At 33.4% G+C, this 21,299-nt stretch overlaps 3 protein-coding genes across 4 annotated transcripts; all 3 read left to right on the top strand.

Moving 5' to 3' along the window:
* Window positions 1-788: 788 nt before the first annotated feature.
* LOC126687896 (uncharacterized) lies at window positions 789-2,659 on the top strand. The gene is made up of 3 exons (XM_050382448.2): window positions 789-1,893; window positions 1,973-2,410; window positions 2,502-2,659. The coding sequence occupies exons 1-3, from the start codon at window positions 789-791 to the stop codon at window positions 2,657-2,659; spliced, it is 1,701 nt and encodes a 566-aa protein (XP_050238405.2).
* LOC126686296 (pollen-specific leucine-rich repeat extensin-like protein 2) lies at window positions 2,656-4,529 on the top strand. The gene is made up of 5 exons (XM_050380335.2): window positions 2,656-2,691; window positions 2,773-3,168; window positions 3,248-3,508; window positions 3,579-3,719; window positions 3,795-4,529. Exons 1-5 carry the CDS (start codon window positions 2,656-2,658, stop codon window positions 4,503-4,505), a joined length of 1,545 nt encoding a protein of 514 aa, XP_050236292.1. The 3' UTR covers window positions 4,506-4,529.
* Window positions 4,530-6,891: 2,362 nt separating this feature from the next.
* LOC126686582 (probable transmembrane GTPase FZO-like, chloroplastic) lies at window positions 6,892-13,631 on the top strand. Of its 2 annotated transcripts, XM_050380704.2 has the most exons (11): window positions 6,895-7,527; window positions 7,648-8,189; window positions 8,299-8,367; window positions 9,085-9,282; window positions 9,974-10,105; window positions 10,596-10,682; window positions 10,811-11,251; window positions 11,382-11,549; window positions 11,866-12,096; window positions 12,891-13,006; window positions 13,228-13,631. In XM_050380704.2, the coding sequence occupies exons 1-11, from the start codon at window positions 7,026-7,028 to the stop codon at window positions 13,508-13,510; spliced, it is 2,769 nt and encodes a 922-aa protein (XP_050236661.1). In that variant the 5' UTR covers window positions 6,895-7,025; the 3' UTR covers window positions 13,511-13,631. The 2 variants fall into 2 exon arrangements, with proteins under 2 accessions (XP_050236662.1, XP_050236661.1); XM_050380705.2 differs by lacking the exons at window positions 12,891-13,006; window positions 13,228-13,631 and adding an exon at window positions 11,706-11,776 and having other exon boundaries at window positions 6,892-7,527; window positions 11,866-11,955.
* The last annotated feature ends 7,668 nt before the right edge of the window (window positions 13,632-21,299 follow it).

The raw sequence follows: 21,299 nt of genomic DNA, 5'->3' as shown, positions 1-21,299 counted from the left end.
AAAAAAGTTCCCCTCTACAAAGGCTAATTCGGATTTTGTGCCCCAGAACACAAAAATTACATTTTTGTGCCTGGGGCCCACGCTGCCCGCAAAGGCTCATTGCGGGCCAGTAATTAAATTCCATGCCACATGGCAGGGAATTTAATGTCGCCCGCAATGGCTGTTTGCGGGCGACATCCCCTATATAAAGGGGGTGTGTGGTGAATTGTTTCACCACACTTACACTACAAGCATAAAAAAAATTGCTTTAGATTAGTTTCGGCGGATTTGGAGTAATTTGGCGGATTATTTTTGGAGCTTAATCGGATTATTTTGGAGCTTAAAATTTTATTATTATTATTTTGCGAGGACTACAAGAGGTAAGTCCGTATTACTTTTTACTTTTTATAGCTAATTTTTTTTATTAATAAATATTAAAATGTGTATTGTTAGATTTAGAATTTAATTAATATTAGATTTAAAATTTATATTATTAGATTTAGATTTAAAATATTAAAACGATTTGTATGAATATAAAATACAAAAACATTATAGAATGAACATTACTCATAAATATTTGATAAAATATATAATAGTTTGGTTAAAATGTGGACGATTTGCTAAATAGTTAAATAAATTAATTTAAATTTTTAAATAAATTGTTTATAAATTGTTAAAAATATTACTTTATAAATATATCTAAGTGAATTAAATTTATCATTTTTTTAATCTAAAAATATGAATTAAGCCTAGAAATGTACATTTGTAGAAATTACTTTAATATTAATTTATTACGCATGTTTGTAGTAATGGCGTCAAACAATATATTATTTGTGATATGGTGTGATGGTAGCATCATAAACTCCCCTCGTGGAGTTGAATATTTGGGGGGTAGATATGTTCATGTGCCGATTAATGGAAGAATAAATTTTGGGGAGTTGGCCGAAATCTGTAGAACGGCAGTATCTACAAGTGTGAGCCCTCCGGAGGTCACGAAAATTTATTTTCGGCTACCTCATGTTGAAAGGTACGAGATATGTTCATACTCGTTGTTCGAAGTGCAAGATGACCAATACGTATTTGCGATTCTGAACCAGACAGCTCGGATGCCGACGTTGAACGTGTTAGAGTTCTACGTGGAGTATCATATTTCGGCTTCTAATGAAACTTCGATACAACTAGATTTATGTTCTAGTGAGTCTGAGAGAGGCAGTGTGGAAGAGGAAGAAGATGAGCACTATGATAGTGAGGAAGAGGATATGGAGGATATTCTAATCGCTGAACAACCAAGTAATATTACACATTACCAGTCTCGACTTCCGCAACACATACGATGTGTCGATCTCAGTGACTTTGATGTGGACGAGACATGGGAAGCGCCGAACATTGAATGGCAGCGTGGGATGGAATTTCAAACCGGGATGATTTTCTCGAGTCGATTGGCTGTGCGAACATGTGCCATTACTTATTCGGTTGATAATGGACGAGAGTTTAAGAGTCGCCGGACAACAAAAACAACACTGGTCCTAGTTTGCAAGCATCGAGAAATGTGCGATTGGTGGCTGCGGGCCACCCTGCTTCAGAAAACCAACACATGGACGTTGACGAAATATATAGGGCCACACAAATGCGATATGCTAGCGTCAACTCGTAACCACAGAAATTTTGGAATTATTCAAATTGCCGATTTTATTAAGACTCAAGTGTTGGGGCAGCGTGATATTCGGATTAAGACGCTTATGGCAGGGATTTTAGAATCCTTAGGACTGGCCCTTCCATATAAGCGGGTGTGGTATGCAAAGGAGAGAGCAATTAGCAGCGTCTACGGGGACTGGGAATATAACTACACGCAAATCACGAAATTCATGGATAATGTGGTCGAAGTGAATCCTGGATCCTTTTGGCATGGTGAAGGTATGAAAATAAATCACTTTTGTAAATTTAATATGTAATTAAATTTACATTATATCCTAACTATATCCATTTTAAACAGGCCGCCTAACTGATTGCGGTGGGGTGCAATGTAGAATTTTCAAGCGAATGTTTTGGACCTTCTTTCCGATGGTTGACGGATTTCCATTTTGCAAACCAGTTCTATTCATCGACGGGACGCACTTATATGGTAAATACAAATTGCATATGTTGATAGCGTCGGCGGTAGATGGCAACAACCACATAATGCCAGTGGCGTTTGCAATAGTTGAGTCCGAATCTAGTGAGAGTTTTGAATATTTTTTGAATCATCTTGGAGATCAAGTCATTCGCGACCGAAAGGTGGCCATTGTATCAGATCGTGCTCCCAGATTAATATCGGTTTTGAGGCGTCCGGAATGGGAAGGGATTGATCATTTTTTCTGTATTCGGCATTTAATGGCTAATTTCCACACTCATATCAGAAATAATGATATGAAGTTGCTGGCTGAGAAAGCAGGTATTTTGCTGTCACTCGTCAATATTTCTGGTTATTGAACCAGAAAAGAGTATAAATTTTGCATTAACAAATACCTCATATTAACGTGTAGGTCGGACTTTTCAAGAGAAAAAGTACAAGCGATACATGGCCACTATGGCAATAAGATCTCCGGCGGGGTATGCTTATTTGACCGATGAGAGATATCTTAAGAAAGAACAGTGGGCTTTGTGTTGGGACATTAAGGACTTGATGTTTTGGATGCCATGAGATTAGCACTTGATGTTTTGCGTTACTCAGATGTGAGTTATTTTGGAAATATTTATTTTATAGTTATCAATTTGCACAACGCTATTGCTAAAGTCTTTATTTTATAAATGCAGATCGATTGGCAACCATACACCGAGGACGTTATCAGCCAGCTGCTTCCTTCTTTTTTGGATGGTGCTCATTTCTGGCGTGCCCGCGTGCCACTGATTTACTATCATATCATCGAGTGGCACCAGCCGGATAGGGTGATGCCGCAGTTTGGATTGCTTCAGCCTATACCTGAACCACCTTCGCAGCTCCACATCCACCACACTGTCCAGTTTCGGGGGAGCTCAAGCTTCCAAAACACTTTTAGAGAGTATGTCGCGATTTGGGACTCCAGGGAACTGTATGTGGTCCAAGGCCCGTTGCTGGACCATCCGCCCCACTTCCATTCAGAGTACATGGAGTGGTACAGACGCATCAGTAGGAGATGGATTACCCATCACGGAGCAGAGACTGGATCAGCTGTATGTAATCTACATAATTCTAATTTAAATTTTCTTTTATTCAATATGCTAACTGACTTTCTATTTTAATTTTTTTCAGCGTGATGCCATGGAGAGGATTCGCTTACAGTCAGAGGCAGGGTCAAGTATTGGTACTTACGCTCGTAGTCACCAGTTAGGCACCATGGAGGACCGGAGGGACACACAGTGGCCACCCCCAGAGCCTGCTGTTCTGCCACAGCCCTTGCCTCATATAGATCCCCCGACGGTCGACGTACAGCGTATACGAGGTCGTCGTCGGGCTAGAGCCAGACCTCACGAGGCGACGCGCGAGATGGCAGAGAACCCTATGCCACCCCCAGTACGTTTTAATCTAAATTTTTTTTATTGAATATTAAATCAATAATTCTAATAAACAATTTGTTTTTTAGGTCGACTTTCACGGGGATACCGAGGATTTCGTCCGACAGTATTACGGGTCTACGACGTATTATGGGAGTACCTCAGCGCAGACACAGTGCCCACCAGCTGCATCATTTTCGGTACCACCTACGGACCCTCTCCCGGCACAGGTACGTTTCAATCTCAATTTAAATATTTTCCATTACAATATCAATTATAATAAATATTAATTTCTTTTATTTCAGGATGATTTCTTTGGGGATACCGAGGACTTCATTCGCCGCTATCCAGCTTCGTCTTTTACGGTACCGCCTGCGTCTGTACCCTATGTAGGCCCGTCATTTGGGCAGGCAGATTACATCACGCCACTGGCCACTCCTCCTCCACAGTTCTCACAGCATCCGGCTTCTGCTTTTACCCCGTTCCAGGCGACTCAGACGGCGCAGACACCTCCTCCTCAGACACCTACGTATTTGCCGACTGTTCCTGTATTTGACGATTCTTGGAACTTTAGCTCCCTGACCACTCCTCCCTCACAGCGGTCCCGACTTATGGAGGGGGGCTACATTCCGATGCTGCCAGGTCAAGATCCGGGCTCCTCTTCTCGCCAGACTCAGAGTCCCTCCCAGATGCATTTTTCTCTGGATGATCCTTGGATCTACAATTTGGTTCAGGACCCACAGCCGTTTAGTGACTTCCAAGGAATGCAGGCTCCTTCTTTTTCTCTGGGATTAGGGTTAGACCCCTCCTCACAGGCTCCTGCTCCTGATGTGCATGATGATGACGAGATTGAGGATGTGGCCAGTCCAGTCGCCGATAGTGGAGAGAGAAGCTCCGGACCAGATGGAAGACGTTACCGCCGATTAACTGATAGTCAGATGAGTCGACGTGTCAACAAGGGTTACAACATGATGACACGCTTACGGAGTCCTGATAGATCAGACTTTACTGAGTAGTTTTATTTTTGTACAATTTTTTATTTTTGCATTATTAATTTATTTACGGTTACTTTTAATTGTGTATAATTTCATTATTAATTTATCTTTATCGCTTGCACATTAGTCGGAAAGACGCTCGAGTCCTTTTAAATATCGAAATTGTAGATAATTTTTATTTATAATATTTATAATTTTTATTTGTAAAGTTTTTTTAAAAATTAATAACGATTTTTTTTTTAAATAGTATTGCTGCCAATGATTGGGGAGAGAATCTCCCCAATCATTGGCTTCTTAAGCAGCCCGCAAAGAGCCATTGCGGGCTGCTTAAGAATTAATCCAGCTGTTAATCAGCTGGATTAACTGGCCCGCAATGGCTCTTTGCGGGCCAGATTTCTGCCCGTAAAGAGCCATTGCGGGCAGCGTGGGCCCCAGGCACAAATTGAGAAATTTTGTGCTCTGGGGCACAATAAAGGAATTTCCCCTATAAGGGGGGAACATTTTTGTCAAAAACCCCTCCTATTAACCTATTAAATGTTACTATTTTTTTTCGTACTTTCGCTACAAGCCTTAGTAGTGTGAGTATGTTATTAAGGAAATGAGTATTGTTTTTCTAGATTGTTTTGTCAATGATTAGAATTAATGGTGTGGTGGACTTCAACTCTCGCCTGGATGTAGAGGAGGAAGACGACTAAGGCTTGGATTTCTCCAGTGTAGGTAGCACGGACACTTCATTCAATCGACGTGTCCCGTTTCGGAAACGTTTCGGACACTTGACGTTTCGGACACGAAACTTCATTTTATACATAGAAAACTTTAAAATTATACCGTTTCGCCGTGTACAAGTGTCCCGTTTTCCCGTATCCGTGTCCGTGCTACCGAAGAATTTGGTAGGTATAAGTGGTGCATATTGGGATGATTTCTAACTATGTCAATCATTTAGCAGTAAAAATGGTGTTACCTCCTATTTGGAAGCCGGTGAAGAGTTTTTGTTAATAATCACTAGTATGTAATTATGGTGTGGATAGGAATATCATCTCTTTTTATTTTGTCCGATTGCTGCTAGTTATTGAAAAAAGGGAAAAGTTATGGTGCTCGTTGAGGACAACAATTTTTGGATTGAACGTCGAGTTGGTTTTTGGAACTTGTTGAGGAGGATCAGGCGTTGGTACCTCCGGTTTGCTGGACTCTTTGGAAAAATAAAAACAATATTGTTTGAAGTAGTAAGGCGGGTTCAACAGATTTCTTCTTTCCTTAAGACAGTGCTTAGTTGGCAGCTAAGACAATTTTTTTGATTTCAGCGGATCAGTTAATGATGTTAGGCATGTTGAAGGAGAATAGACAAGTTCAATAAAAAAAACTCCCAATGAAGGTTGGTTAAAGATAAATGTGGATGCAACAATTTTTTTTCTAGTGATACAGGGGTCAGCATTTGCATTATCGTAAGAGATTGGAATGGGTTAGCTATTAAAGCGAGACAGCTAAAACTTTAAGGGAGTTACTCGCCAACAATAGCAAAGACATTAGCTATTTTGTATTGGCTTAAGGGTTTCAATATGATTATTATTAAATCAGATGTTATAGACGTGGTTATGGATATTCGAAATACGAGTCTTTTTGATTCGAATTTTTTGATGGATGATTGTTTCAGTTTATAAAAATAATTTAATAACGTTATTTTTATTTTCGTGAGTCAATATGCGAAATAAACTGCACATATTCTAACGCAAAATACAATAGAGTCTTAATTAAATTTGTTTCTGAGTCAATTTTTTCAGATTTTATTGACACGAGGCCCTTGATTTTTGTTTTATGAATGAATATGTTCCACTTTAGGTCACCGCAGGAGTGGTTCCGTCGAACGCCAAAATATCTCACAAAATTATCTATTTAGAATTATTAATATTATTCCGTTGATTTGAAAGAAAAATTATAAAAATTGAAGATTTTCTAGCAAATACATGTATTTTTATTAGGCTTAATGCTTTAAAAAACTCCGACCTTTAGTCCCCTTTTCAATCATACCCTGACGTTGCAAATTTGTCAATTTTACCCTAATTTGCACTTTTATATTTCAATTGTACCGTAAAGCATAAAATTACCTTTTCTTTATTTAACAAAAGTACAAAAAAATTCTTTAAAAATGATCAATTTAATATAAAAAGTTAATTTAATGCAAAAAATGTCAATTTAGAGAATTTTTTTGAACTTTTGTCAAATAAAAAAGTCCAATTTTATACTTCGGGGTACAATTGAAATGAAAAAATGCAAAATAGGGTAAAATTAAATGATTTGCAACGTCAGGATAGGATTAAAAAGGGATGAAAGGTCGGGTTTTTTTTTAAGAAATTAGGCCTTTTTATTAGGGCGAGATATAAGCTTGGACCAGCTTGAACCTTTGCTATATTTTCCTAAGAAACAAACAAAAGGATAAGAAAGAAGATTACGAAATCAAATCTCCACCATACACACTTAACACAACAACACACCATAACCTCCTTCATCCTCCAATTCTTCTTCTTCTTCACTTCCATTTCAACAATGATACCATTCCTTTCAGTTCTCAACACCTCGTCAACTACTCCGTTAACGTCCACGTCATCACTCCCCTTCTTCTCTAACTGCAAAACCCGCCCTCACAAAACGACCCACCGTTTCCCCATTTTCTCCTTCCCAAACAACGCTTCCCAACAATTAGTTAATTTTAACAACAAAGAATTCCCGACTCAGTCACAGCCTAGGACTGTTTTTCCTGGAGGTTATAAGCGTCCGGAAATTAAGGTGCCCAGCATTGTTCTCCAGGTTCAACCCGACGACGTTTTGGTAAACGGAAATGCTTTGGATTTTATTGATAAGGCGGTTTCTAAGGCGTTTGTTGGTATTGTTGTACTCAACGGCGGTGCTGACGGCGGCGGAAAGACGCTGTATGAAGCTGCTTGTTTGTTGAAGTCTGTTGTTAAAGACCGTGCTTATTTGTTGATTAATGAGCGTGTTGATATTGCTTCTGCTGTTAATGCTAGCGGCGTTCTTCTCTCCGATCAGGGTTTGTATTTTTTTCTCTTTATATTGCCCTATTGAGTTAGTGAATGTAAATTGATTTCAGTACTAGTTTTAGTAACGCTCTAGGACAGTAGGTCAATAAATTTGTTCTATTCTTGCACAGGTCTGCCGTCTATTGTGGCGCGAAACATGATGATGGATTCAAAATCGGAATCTGTAGTTCTCCCTTTAGTAGCTAGAAATGTGCAGACTCCTGTGGCTGCTTTAAATGCATCTAATTCTGAAGGTGCTGATTTTCTTGTATATGCTCCTGAGCAGGAGGAGCATTTTGATGTTAAATTGTACTCGGGATTTGCGGATGTGAAGATACCCATCTTTGTTTTCTACCCTTTGCGTAAATCACCTGTGTCAGTTATGGAGGCGTCGGAATTGCTTCAATCTGGCGCTGGTGGTTTAGTTATGTCATTGGAAGAATTTAGGATGTTTAATGACGAGTCTTTGAGCAAATTGTTTTACTCAACTGAGAAAAAAACAAAGAATGAGATTGAAAGTCTCAATACACACAAATCATTAGATGGAGGTAATGATGGGGATAAGAGGGTGGCTGGCTTTGTTAAAGTGGACGATAGAGAAAGACAGCTCATAGAAATTGAGAAATCAATACTTCTTCAAGCTATTAGTACTATTCAGAAAGCTGCTCCTCAGGTGATCAATTTAGAAATTTTGTAATTGAGGTAGGTGTTTATCAGAAAAGTCTGCATTTTTTTGCGATTCCTCTTTATACCTGAATTTGGGTACTGATTTTGAGTGGCAGATGGAGGAGGTATCACTTCTAGTTGATGCGGTTTCTCAAATTGATGAGCCATTTTTACTGGCCATAGTGGTAATTGTGTGCTGAACTTCAACAAATTCTGGTTCCAAGGATATACGTGGGTATTAGCTCTAAATTTCAAGTAAATCCTTTTCTGTTTACATCAAAAGGCCTACCCTTTAGTAACAATAGTTCATTTTTCACTTGACAAATTCTGGATTAAAAATTAGTTTCGGAAAGCTTTCGAACCATTTGTTGATGTAGTGTTTGTTCTGTCACACTTATTCCTTGGACAGATAAATGCAGGAGTTAGCATGCTAACATATTCCAATTTGTTTAGAAGTGTTTACTAAAAAGTTGATTTAATAGTTTTATTTGGCCTCTGCGTAATTACTTTTTGACTCTGTTTTCAGTCAAATATCTGGTCATTTTGATTTCCCTACTTCTGTATGGACCAAGGATCCTTTTGTTGAACTTATTTTCATAAATATTGCAACCATCTGGTTCAAGCCAAGTGTCATTAAATGCCAATAACGTTCGAAAGTCTTGGTTGAGAAAGAGAGGGTGACAGTTACTTCCTTGTGTTCTCTTTCTGTTAATTCATTTCTCTTATTTTGATAGTTTCTTATCTGGTTGTATTTTTGGCATAATCATAGAAACTTTTGTTTTGCATCTGCAACAATTGAAGAATGTGTTTGCTAGAGTGAAACAGATATTCATATTTTATGGAAATTAGATGCTGAGTTTTTTCCCCTCCCTCTTTATTAAAAATCTTTAACTTTGCACCAGGGTGAATTCAATTCTGGTAAATCAACTGTTATCAATGCACTTCTTGGAGAAAGATACCTCAAAGAGGGGGTTGTACCTACAACCAATGAGATTACTTTCTTACGATATACTGAGCATAAAACTGAAGGTCCGCAACGTTGCGAAAGGCATCCAGACGGTCAATACATATGCTATATACCAGCTCCAATTCTTAAGGAAGTGAGTATTTTGGTTGTCTTATGTGCGCTCCTGATATAAACACTGAGATAATAACTTTTTAGATCCCCGATATTAATGTTTACTGGTTAAATATATGTTTCCATGCAAGTAGCCTGAAGTTTATATTACCAAATAGCTTATTTACTAATCTAGGTAGTCCTTTAGTGTAAATATTTCCTGCTGTGAATCTTTCTTGTTAGTGATTAAATTTACTGGCAATAGCTACTAACCTTAGCAAGTCTTCACTTGAAAATCTAAGCGTACCTGTTTTACCATTTTTCCTTTATGCTAAGTTATAGCATTAACAGAAGTTAGATGTCCTTTATATGGCTACCTAGAGTGGGATTGGGTTAAATTATATTGCAATATCATAAGCCATAAGGGCTGCCCAAGAAGTCTATTTGAAACAACAGAAATACGAGGTGCCTCGAGAGAATTTTGAAATGAGTTTCAGCTATCTACTCTAGTTGCCAGACGGAACAAAGTGATAATGTAGCTGATACTGATGACAGATGGTAAAGATGACTCAAAGTAAAAGCAAGTAAAATGAAATTAAATTAAAGAAAACTATTTACTATCTCTGCCTGTTTTGCTGAGGGAATGCCTTTTAAATATTACAAATACACTGTACTTCATGATATCTGCTTTATGTGATGCATATAAGGTATCTAATTTGTTCTCTCTCAAATAGATGAATGTTGTTGATACACCTGGGACCAACGTCATTCTTCAAAGACAGCAACGCCTTACCGAGGAATTTGTGCCTCGTGCAGATTTGCTTCTTTTTGTCATTTCTTCTGACCGCCCTTTAACTGAAAGTGAGGTATGAATTAGAAGTTGCATTTGTTGAATTGTTAAGCCATCCTATATAGTTTACTGAAGAGACAAATAAGATGCGTGTAAACGCCACTCTAAACAACTTCTGCGTGAGATTAAAATATGGCAATCTATGTTATGTAGATTACTGCTCAGAAGAATATAAGTGTGATATTTCATTGCTCTGAAACTGTGTTTTGAATCTCTTATCTTATATGGCAATGTAAAATTGCTTTGAGGTTTGGAACTCGGTGAATATATCTCCCATATGAAATTAGGAAAATGGAATTTGGAGTACTGATGTCAACATCTATGTAAAAACCAGACCAACTTATACCATTCATGCTTATATTAGCATTACAACTATTGCATAATGTAGAGAAACACTCAGTTCGTCTCATTCATAGTATCAAAGTTATTGTATAATGTAGAGAAGCACTCAGTTTATCTCTTAAAAAACTCAAGACTGGTTTAATTCCCAATGATTGCCTTCCCAGGTTGCTTTTCTTCGTTACACTCAGCAGTGGAAGAAGAAAGTTGTATTCGTGTTAAATAAAGCTGATCTCTATCAGAATGCCAGTGAGGTTTATCTTTGAATTATCTCCTTTTACTTATTTAGTATTCCTGATAATGAGTGTGTTATGATTTATGTTCACGAAAGCTGTCAAGCAAGTTGGGAAGGTTCTAAGTTATTTTTTTCGTAACCTGGCAGCTTGAGGAAGCTATATCATTCATCAAGGAAAATACAAGGAAGTTGCTGAACACTGAAAATGTGACCCTGTATCCAGTCTCTGCCCGGTTTGCTCTTGAAGCAAAACTGTCGGCCTCTTTTGACTCTACAAAAGATTATAAAGAATCAATAGTTTCAGAATCTCATTGGAAAATCAGCAGTTTCTACGATTTTGAGAAGTTTTTGTATAGTTTCTTAGACGGCTCAACAGAAACAGGGATGGAAAGAATGAAGCTTAAACTCGAAACACCGATTGCTATTGCTGATCGCATACTTTCTTCTTGTGAAGCTTTTGTAAAACAAGAAAGGAAATATGCAGAGCAAGATCTGGCCACTGTGACTGAAATAGTTGACAGTGTGAAAGAGTACACAAAGAAGATGGAAAAGGAGAGCATCACTTGGAGGAAAAGGACTTCATCACTGGTATAGTTTATCATACAATATCTATTTCTTCCTTATCCTTTCCTCCACAAACACACAGCAATATGTAGTTGAATTTATTTTATGATTTATCAATTCTTTGCTTTTCTAAATGCTTTGGACTTAATTTCAGATTGAAATGACAAAATCCCGCGTCCTGGGGCTTATAGAATCTAGTCTACAAATATCGAATATTGATGTTGCCGCCTCATATATATTAAAAGGGGAGAAATCTACCATGACCTCAACTACCTACAGAGTTCAACACGATATTATTGGTCCTGCAGTTTCAGATGCAAAGGTGAGGTTATTCCTCTGAAATCTGACCTACTTAGGAAGTATGGCTACTCGCGGTTTCTATTTTGTTTATTGGGTAGCATACCCTTACATTACCTTTGTTACTTCGCAAGTCCTAAAATCATGATGTTGCAGTCACTTTTGGGTTTTTTCTTTACAGAAGGTGGCTGCAATGGGATCTTCCATTTCCCAGTCTTGCCAAAACCTTGATTTTCATTAACACATGTTGTAGTAAATTTTTAAACCATATATGTAACTTTTTTGTTTCTGATCTATTATCATTTATTTAATGTTTCTCTTATATTATATCTGGGTTGCAGAGACTGCTTGAAGAATATGCATTGTGGATAAACTCTAAGAGTGCTGATGAAAGAAAGCTGTACAGAGAATCTTTGGAGAAAAGATGGTCTTCGATCATCATTCCAAACGACGAACTGCTTTTTGTTACCAATCGGTTACCAGAAAAAATTGATGACCTCGGCTTGAAAGTGATAGAAAACTTCAGTACCAGTGCAGCTTCCAAGCTGTTTGAGCAAGAAATACGTGAAGTGGTTAGTTAAATATGTCTTACCATAATGCTTAAACTTCTAAAACTAGTCAAGCCAGGAAAGGGTGAAGTTTTAATTTTAAATACCATTTTTGAGCAAAAGATGGCATTGCCAATAATTAAGTAGCCTGCTGAGAATATGCGCATATGAATTGTTTTTTTGGATATGTGGTGATATTTATTTTAATGCATGAATAAACCGAGATACACAATTTGTATGTAACCTGCTGAGAATATGCGCATATGAATTGTGTTTTTGGATATGTGGTGATATGAGTTTTAATGCATGAATAAACGAGATACACAATTTGTTATGCATATTAGTCACTTTTCAAGTAGGATACAGTTAGAAATGTTGTTGACATTTGACTATTTGAGTTGATCAGTTTTTGCGTAGATTTGGTGGTATATATTCGTAAATGAATCTTTTTATGCAGCTGGATCTCGTTGATTTTTTATTGGTGAGCATATCATTTTATCCTTGTTTAGTGTAGTGACTTTTACGGTGAATATGTGGCACTCTGTTGTTTTGGTGGCTCTAGATTCTTTTCATGTATGGCTCGATATCCCAATTGTGACAATAAAAATCTCTGGAAATGACTGAATTAGATTATATTTTATTGTCCAATAATGTTATTTTTGAAGTATATATTTCCTTAAACAAATTCTAAAAGCTTTCATATTTTTCTGCTGTGTCGTAAGACTGTTTTTGCTAATAATTTGTTTTGGTTTAGATAAGCTTTCATATTGATTTATCATTCTGTGATCCTGAGGTATGATATTTTCTTACTTTTTTAGTACTTGGGAACTTTTGGAGGACTAGGAGCTGCTGGTTTATCTGCCTCTCTCCTCACATCTGTGCTACCGACCACTTTAGAAGATCTTCTCGCTCTCGGTCTTTGTTCTGCTGGAGGGTAACCTGTCCTCGCCCTTCGTCCCTGCTCCTTATTCCCGAAAAATATTTGCAAAATTTATATATTCGTACATTAGCAGCACGATTCAAATTCTTAATTCAAAAATTAAAACTCTTTATGCATTTTTTTTTGCCTATTATCACATATTTTCTTTTGCCGAGTAAATTCGACGTGACACCTTGACACTTCGCATTGATTTTTCTTTCTCCTTCCTGATATAGGTTTATCGTAATTTCAAATTTCCCGTCCCGCAAGCGAGGTATGATAGATAAAGTAAGCAGGATCGCTGATGGTTTGATGCGTGAAGTTGACGAAGCAATGCAGAAGGATCTCTCTGAAACGGTTGTAAATTTAGAAAACTTTGTGAAAACTATCAGCAAGCCGTATCAAGAAGCAGCACAGCAAAGAGTAGACGAGCTGTCTAAAGTTCAAAATGAATTATCAGAAGTCGAGGAAAAAATAAGAACATTGCGAGTCGAAATACAAAATCTTCATGTATCATGAATTTTTATTAATTTTATCAGCGAAAAGGGGACAGCATATCAAGGGAGTATAGTGATTGTAAACTGTAACAATGCATCATTAAGAACATTACTTTATGAATGTGTTTGATTTTCTGTACAAATGTTTTTTGTGATCTGATGCTCACTTCCAAGCTTAGAGAAAGTGTAATATTGCTGACAGATTCTTCACAATTATTCAAGTTTTTAATAGGAATTTATCTAAGTTTATTCTCATTGTCTTGTTCATTTTTATAAGTGGACCTAATTTTTTTCGTTTAGATCGGGTCTATAGTGGATCCCTAAACCGAAATGACTCGAAAATTTACCTATTTTTAAAAATCAAACATAACTAAATAACCAAATTAGTCGGTTTGATCCATTTTATGATTTGATTTTTGCTAAAACTGAACTGGAATTTATTTATAATGTCAAAATGAACCGAACCAAATTTACCGATTTAAATAAGTTATTCCATTTGGTTCAGTTTTTGCACATCCTAATAACAAGTGCTTAGTGCATGCGGAGACCGGGATTTTAAAACATTTGCTCCTTACTGCACAATTTAGCTTAAGGGATCAAACTTTTTCTTTTTATGGAAATGCAAAAGACAAGTAGAGAATATATACTTTGTCCCTAAACTCTATTAAAACCAAAAATAAAATTAAAAATATTAGGATATTATCATACAAGAAAGTTTAACTCCATCATTAATATCCTTTGTTGCCGTCCAAAAAGTTAATTTGTCGTCAATCTTTGTTAATTAACAACAGAATTAAGATAAACCAATTAATTTATAGCATCATCCCATTGTTTACGTGTACTTCTTAATTTAAAAATAAAAGAGCATAATCAACGCAAGAAATGCTATACTATAAATAGGGATATAACCAAGTCGAGTCAACTCGCAAACTACTCATGATTGACTTGAAAGATGTTTAAAACTAACTCGATTCATATCGAGTTCGAACTACTCGAATTAATTATTGAATTAAGTTTAAGCTTGAAAATACTTGACTCAATGAACTTGCTAGCTTAATTAAATTTTAGCTAATTTACCTTTTTTTTACGCTTATGCTTATATATTTATAATAATATTTTTATTTTTATATTAAAATTTTAAATATATATATATATATATATATAGATGATCGAGCCGAGCCGAGCCGAGCTCAAATTTTAATTATTCTACCGAATTTGAACTCGAACTTCTAAAATAAAATTTAACTGTGTTGAAGTCGAGTTTCGAACTTCAAAATTTTAAAGTCGAGTTGAGCTCGAGCTACAGTGTTTCGACTTGGATTATACCCCTACTATAATAGTTTAAAGGCATAAGTGCGCATTTGCTGACATGCTTGCTTAATGAATTTGATACCATGTTTTTTTAATTATTATTTTATTTATAAAAGACCCTTCAATGCGAGCTCGACAAATATGCACGTAATTAAACAAAGAAATAAAAAAGAGTATCTACTACTTTAGAGTGATGACACAAGAAAAAGCTTTTCTAATATTTAATTTTTCCCAATTGGCCAATCATAAATGAGGAAAGTAGACAAATAAAAGAAAGGTGGTAGTGAAAGCAATTTTAATGGTTAGGGCTAAGACAGAGAAGAGTATGTACAAAAGGGTACATATTCTTGTTAGCCCTAATTTAGCTACCAATCTTTAAGATTTTCATTTCTTGGATTCTAAGTAATGTAAAATAATTACTGTTTTAAACCAACAAAACTTTTTTATCTTTATTATTTGCTCCATTATATTTTTCCTTTAGTGTATTTCTTTTTTCATTTTTAGGGTTTCTTTTTTGAGTTGTTCATGTGTGATTTAATACATATCGTTTGTAGGAACATTTCTGTTTTAGACAAATTAATTTAAAAGATTGGTTGTCATCAAACTTTAATTACTTTTTACACAAAATAATTTTAAATGATTGCATGGTTTTTGGCTTTCTAATAGTCAACATTAGAAAATGATTCCTGTTTATTAGTGATTTTACTTTAGTTTCTTTAATGTTAAGAGTTAATTAATGATATCATTATGAAGAAGACATAGGATTAATTATTGGATTAGACTTACATTATAAAATTATTATTTACATGATAGAGATTTTTATTTGAAATATTGGACGTTGAATGAGTAAATTAAGATAGAAAGGTTAGCTGTCCTTTTAATTTCATTATAATGGTGATGAAGTTCTTTCGGTATTGGTATAAGAAAAAAAGATTAAGAAAAAAACTTATATATTCATAATACTATAATTTTTGTCGAAAGAATCTCAACTGCTCATCATTAAGAATATAAAATTTAAACTACAGATTAACATTAACACACACACACATATGTGTGGGTGTGGGTGAGGATTCTTTGGTATGAAAATTTAAGGAAAATACATATTTAGGTGTTAATGGTGTCAATTAAGACTGGAAAAAATTCCACTTTACTCCCTCAACTTTTTACTTTTATGTAATTAATATTTTTATTCTTTATTTTTGTTAATTTTGATTATAAAATTATTTGGATTTTTAATAATGACTCGACTTATGGAACTATAATAATAATTCATTAATTTTTATTATTAAATACAATAATTATTTTATCCAAAAAAATATAATAATTATTACAATTAAAATTAAAATTGTAAAAAATTATAAAATTATTTTGTAATTGATGTCAAACTTTATTATATTTTTAATTTAAAAAAAATAGTACCTTTTTCTTGATTCCACACACAGACACACACACACATATTTTTTTTTCTAACAGATTTAGAGAAAAATTAAATATATAAAATCATAAATAAATGCGAAACTAAATTTTTTACTATTAATTATCAAATTATAATTTTCTAAAGTAAATAGTTAAAATTTTTCAATATTTAAAACTGAATAAGATGTACGTTTGAAAACAGCTTTAAAAAAATTAGTATTTATTTAATATGTGTACAAATTTAACCTGATTTTTATGCGAGTGAGAGAAGTGCTTTATACTATACGATATAGCTTAGAAAAATTCTTCGTTGGAGAGAAATTGGCATTTGAAATTCATAATTAAGATCTCTTCTGTATCCAATTTAGCAACCAAACATATATCCGTTGTTCAATGGTTTGAGCTTCTACATACAAAAAAGTGGTTCAAATTATATTGCATGATGACTAGTATTTCAACAATACCCTTCCATGCACTCAAATTCAAAAGACCAAACACCACAGTCTGATCGAGACCCCTTTCATATCCATACCAGTAAAGAAAATACGTACCAATATCTAGGGTTTATTAGCCCGTGCTGTACTAAATCTTTACTTTTAGCATCGATTTCGATATCAAATTTAAATTCGTATCAAAGCAGTATTGCATATATAGTTTTGGTAAATGTATGTTGATATGGTATTTGGAGATAAGGATATTTTTTCAATTATAATATGCTGCACCGATATCAATCAATTTAAATTTATTCAAGGACAATCATCGAAGTGTAAATTAAATTTACGGTATTAAAGTGGTATAAAATGAAGTTTTGATATTAAATTGAAATTTGGGACAAAAGTTTGGTACCATAAGGAAAAATAACCATGTCTAATCACTTACTATGTTTCTTCTGCTAAATTCATCTATAGTTTTGAAATGTGATTATTTTGGTGGTATTTTATGTATAATATATGTTTAAATTGCATGCTTATTTTAGGCAAAAAAGAGTACGATTATGAAGAATCTAATTTTGAAGTTCTCATGTTCACCGCATACAAACCTGAAAACTAGTACGTTCCCAAGCCTTTTTCTTTGGGAAAAACCAAAGCTGCTAAAAACTTTGAAAAATAGGCCTCTTTTTTTGTTTTGGCTAAATCCATCTAGGCTCCTGCATTTTATCACTTTATTCAGGCTGCACAAATATTTTCTTCCAGTTTGCCTGCATATTTTATTTTTAATTTTCATGTCCTTTTCTGTTTTCTTCCAACCCTTCTAATAACAATTTTTTTCCCGTTCGGTGCCAATAGAAGAGAGTGCATATCGAAATTGGAAAAATAGAGAGAATTAAATGTGAACAAATTTACGGTAGGAGTTTCTGAATAAAATCGGTAAAGTACATGGGCTTCAGATGAACTTTCTCCTATTTTTTAATTTTATAAGCTTCATATTTCACTTTATATTTTAAAATTTTCATATCGTCATGCTTTGTATCATCGTGTCATTAGATGTATCAACAATTGAAATATATGCTATGTATCTGTATATATGTAAAAACTAAAACCACAAAACGTGATTTTTTTAAAGAATTAGATACATTTTAAACTCAGGAATATATTTTTAAAATTAAAAGTTCAATATTTTGTGTGTGAAAAATACTCCCCCCGTTCCGTTTTAAAAGTTCCATTTGCCATTTTGAGATGTTCCATTTTAAGAGTTCTGTTTTTATTTTTAAAATATTTTTACATTGAATTTTTTTATCCTTCTTTTAATTATTTTAAACAAATTCTATGAATTTTTTACTATTATCAATAAGGGTAAAATATAAAAATTATAAAAAGATAAAAATAATAAATATATTTTTATTTTTTATATAAAAAATGAGACATTTAAAATGTGACGGAAGCAAGTAGATCATTAGAAGTTATTGTCGGATATTTTTGAAAATCTAACAAGTGAGTCGATTGTATTAAGACTTCCACTAAGTCACTATCATAAAACTTTAAACTCTTAAATATAAGGCATATGCATGTCCGTACAGATTTAGCATCTTTTTAAAACCAACGAAAAAATTAGCAAATGCAGAAGTCATCTCCCATCAGCCTGCAAAAAAGCAAGTAGATGCTATTTTCTTTTAATTCCATTTACAGAAATTTTAAGTAATTTTTAATTCTTCAAATAATTCGAGTTGTGTTTGCTAAGCTTCATCATCATTTCACCAAATTTCGATTTTTGTCGCGGATACTATTACATCATTTTAATATCTTTATTTATGGTACAGCGAATTGTTTTCTTCTCATGTGGTCGGCTGTAATTGAAAACTTTGGTTCATTTTCACCATTCAACAATATTATTGGGTGTGTTTTGTCTTCACCTTTTTATCAAATCAATTGTAGATTGTTATTCTGATCTTTGTCTTATAACATGACGTAATAAATAAAAATTTCATTTTAGTGATTTTTAACAAATAAATTTAAGGACTAAGATCCCAAAAAACATCAACCTTTTAACCTTATTAATTTTAATTTTACCCGACATTATAAAATCATAAATTCTACCCAAATCCATACAAGTAGATTTCAATTGTACTCAACTTTGTAAATTGAACTCTTTTCTATTAAAAAAATTTTAAAAAGGCCTTATAAATAATTTATTTGAACTATTTTTAATTTGAAAAATTCAAAATAAATGATTATTTGACCTTTTTTCTTATGTATAAAAAAGGTCAATTTAGTACTTATAAGTATAATTGAAAGTAAAAGATATAAATTTAAATACAAATGACGATTTTATAAAATTAAAAAAAATAATTAAAAAATCAATTTTTCTGGAACATTAAACCTAAATTTAAAGTTCAATGAAACTAGATAATTTTATCCCCAATTGGTAAATAACAATGCGCGTGAGTTTATAAATGACGAGGTAAAACAACTCAGTCTTACCAAATTGCGGGTTTATTTGTTCAAAATTATAAATTTAAACATTTTATTTTAATATTAAGTTGGAGGAGTGAAATGAACATTCATTGGTAACATAATTGAAGCTGAAATATGATGGATTCTTTCTTTTTAAGACCATACATAGAAAAAAACAAGAAAATTGAGATCTCATAATTTTGTTTACATCTATTATGACGTTAAGAGATAATTATTGATTCCCAACAGTTTATTTTACGTATATATTTTTTCTGTTAGAGGATGATTTTCATTTAACTACCTTGTGGTTTCAATTTTTAAACTAAAAGAAATCTGTAGAAGTCCTATGAATATAATTTTTTTAGCAAAAACTATCAAATTTTATTAGTAAAATCTGTTAAATGACTTGTAATTTGGTCATTTAATTTATTTTCAGTTCAAACTAATCTAAATATAAATAAAATTATATATATTAATAAATTATATAATTTTTTAATAAGCGAATAAATAAAAATCATAATTTATACATTTTTTTATATATCTTTAATTATATATACACTGAAATAAGTTAGGGCCTAAAATCTACTTTATTTATATCAGTTTAATATATTTTGTAGAAGATATATAATTTATTATAAAAATTGAACATCTTTTGTTAAATAAATTTATACCACAATGATGTAAAAAAAGTCTACATAATTATTTAGGTCAGAAATTAAAACCACATGATAGTTGATGAATTTATCCTTATATTCAATTATCAAATTCTGCTCCTCTAAATAAATAATTTTTAATTATTTCAGCTTACTTTTTTCTTTAATTACGCGTCGTTTTTTTTCCTTTTTATTCTTTTTCTAGTGCATTGATTTGACTACAAATTAAAGTACAAACACAAAACTCACAATTTTGAAGATGACAACAATACTAATGCTGTGGAGTTACATCCTATTGGTCCATTTTAACATTTTTTACTCATTAAATTAGTACCTCTATACTTATAAGGTCTAGTGATGATAATGGAAGAAGAATCTTTTTCTCTCAAACTTCTTTTTTTCTTTTTTGTGGGACTAACTTGTTTTTTTTATTATTAATTCTAGCTCAATACCTATGGTAGAAAAAAAGGTGGGAAATAAAAAAAAATACAACAGAAATGAACTCGAGATCATTGGTTTGTCATGTTTAGAAAGTGAATAAAAAGATTACTACAATTTCCATAAAGTTAATTTCATATTGGAGTTTGCTTTTTCATTGTTTGCCCATGCAATTTAATATTGGTAATTGAAGTCATCATTTTAGGTCAAAAATATCAATTATATTAAAAAAACTAGGTTAGTGAGTGTGTAAAGTTACAAAGTAGAATACTAATTTTGCACTAATTAAATTAAAGTTAGGATAATAAATATCGAAGAGCATTTCTCCATTCGTTTTGGCCTTTGTTTGGTTTATTTTTGGAAGTTTAGTGAAAATGATTGAGAAAGGTTTATGTTTTCTATCAATCTTGCCATCTCTTTGAAGCATTTCACATTTTTTTCAGATCTGTTACCAAATGTTTTAAGATATTTTTAGATAAGCTTAGAAAAGAAAGAACTAAATCTACTTTTTTAAATGGTACTTCAAATTGTGATTTAATTGAGCTTCTCTTTCATTTGCATTCTTAATAATTTTACTAATATTGATTTGTTAACTCAGAAGCAAATACGAAATTTAACCAAGAAAAAAAATTAGAAGATAAGCACATGAAAATTTATGCGTTTCGATCAATGTTATCCATATTTACGGACAAAAAAATGTATATTTTATACGTTCGAGATGATGAGTTTTAAAAGAATTATCACTAATAATTATAAAAAAATCCTTATAATACATAATGTATATCGAATCCTACCATAACTATAATGGAATCAAGTCACACGGGATGCACCCTCCAAGAGAATATCAGTTCTCGCCGGAAATGCAAGAATCCAACAATATCGGTGGCCGAATCCATGAGATTCACCATATCCGAAGATCAAAGGAAGAACAACCCCGAATCTCCAGGATAAGCGGAAATCTCCGTCTTGAAGAAAGCGCGTCGCCTAAAGGGATTTTCCAAAGAATGAATCTACGAAATATATTTTCTATTTGAATACAAACTCCAACTTAGTAAGATAAGTTTTTTCAGAAAGATATTCATGAATAAAACTTTCTCTAAGA

Source organism: Mercurialis annua, linkage group LG6 (genome assembly GCF_937616625.2).
Source record: "Mercurialis annua linkage group LG6, ddMerAnnu1.2, whole genome shotgun sequence".
NCBI lineage: Eukaryota > Viridiplantae > Streptophyta > Magnoliopsida > Malpighiales > Euphorbiaceae > Mercurialis > Mercurialis annua.
The sequence above is the reverse complement of the archived record's forward strand: the minus strand, read 5'-3'. Positions and strand labels throughout refer to the sequence as shown.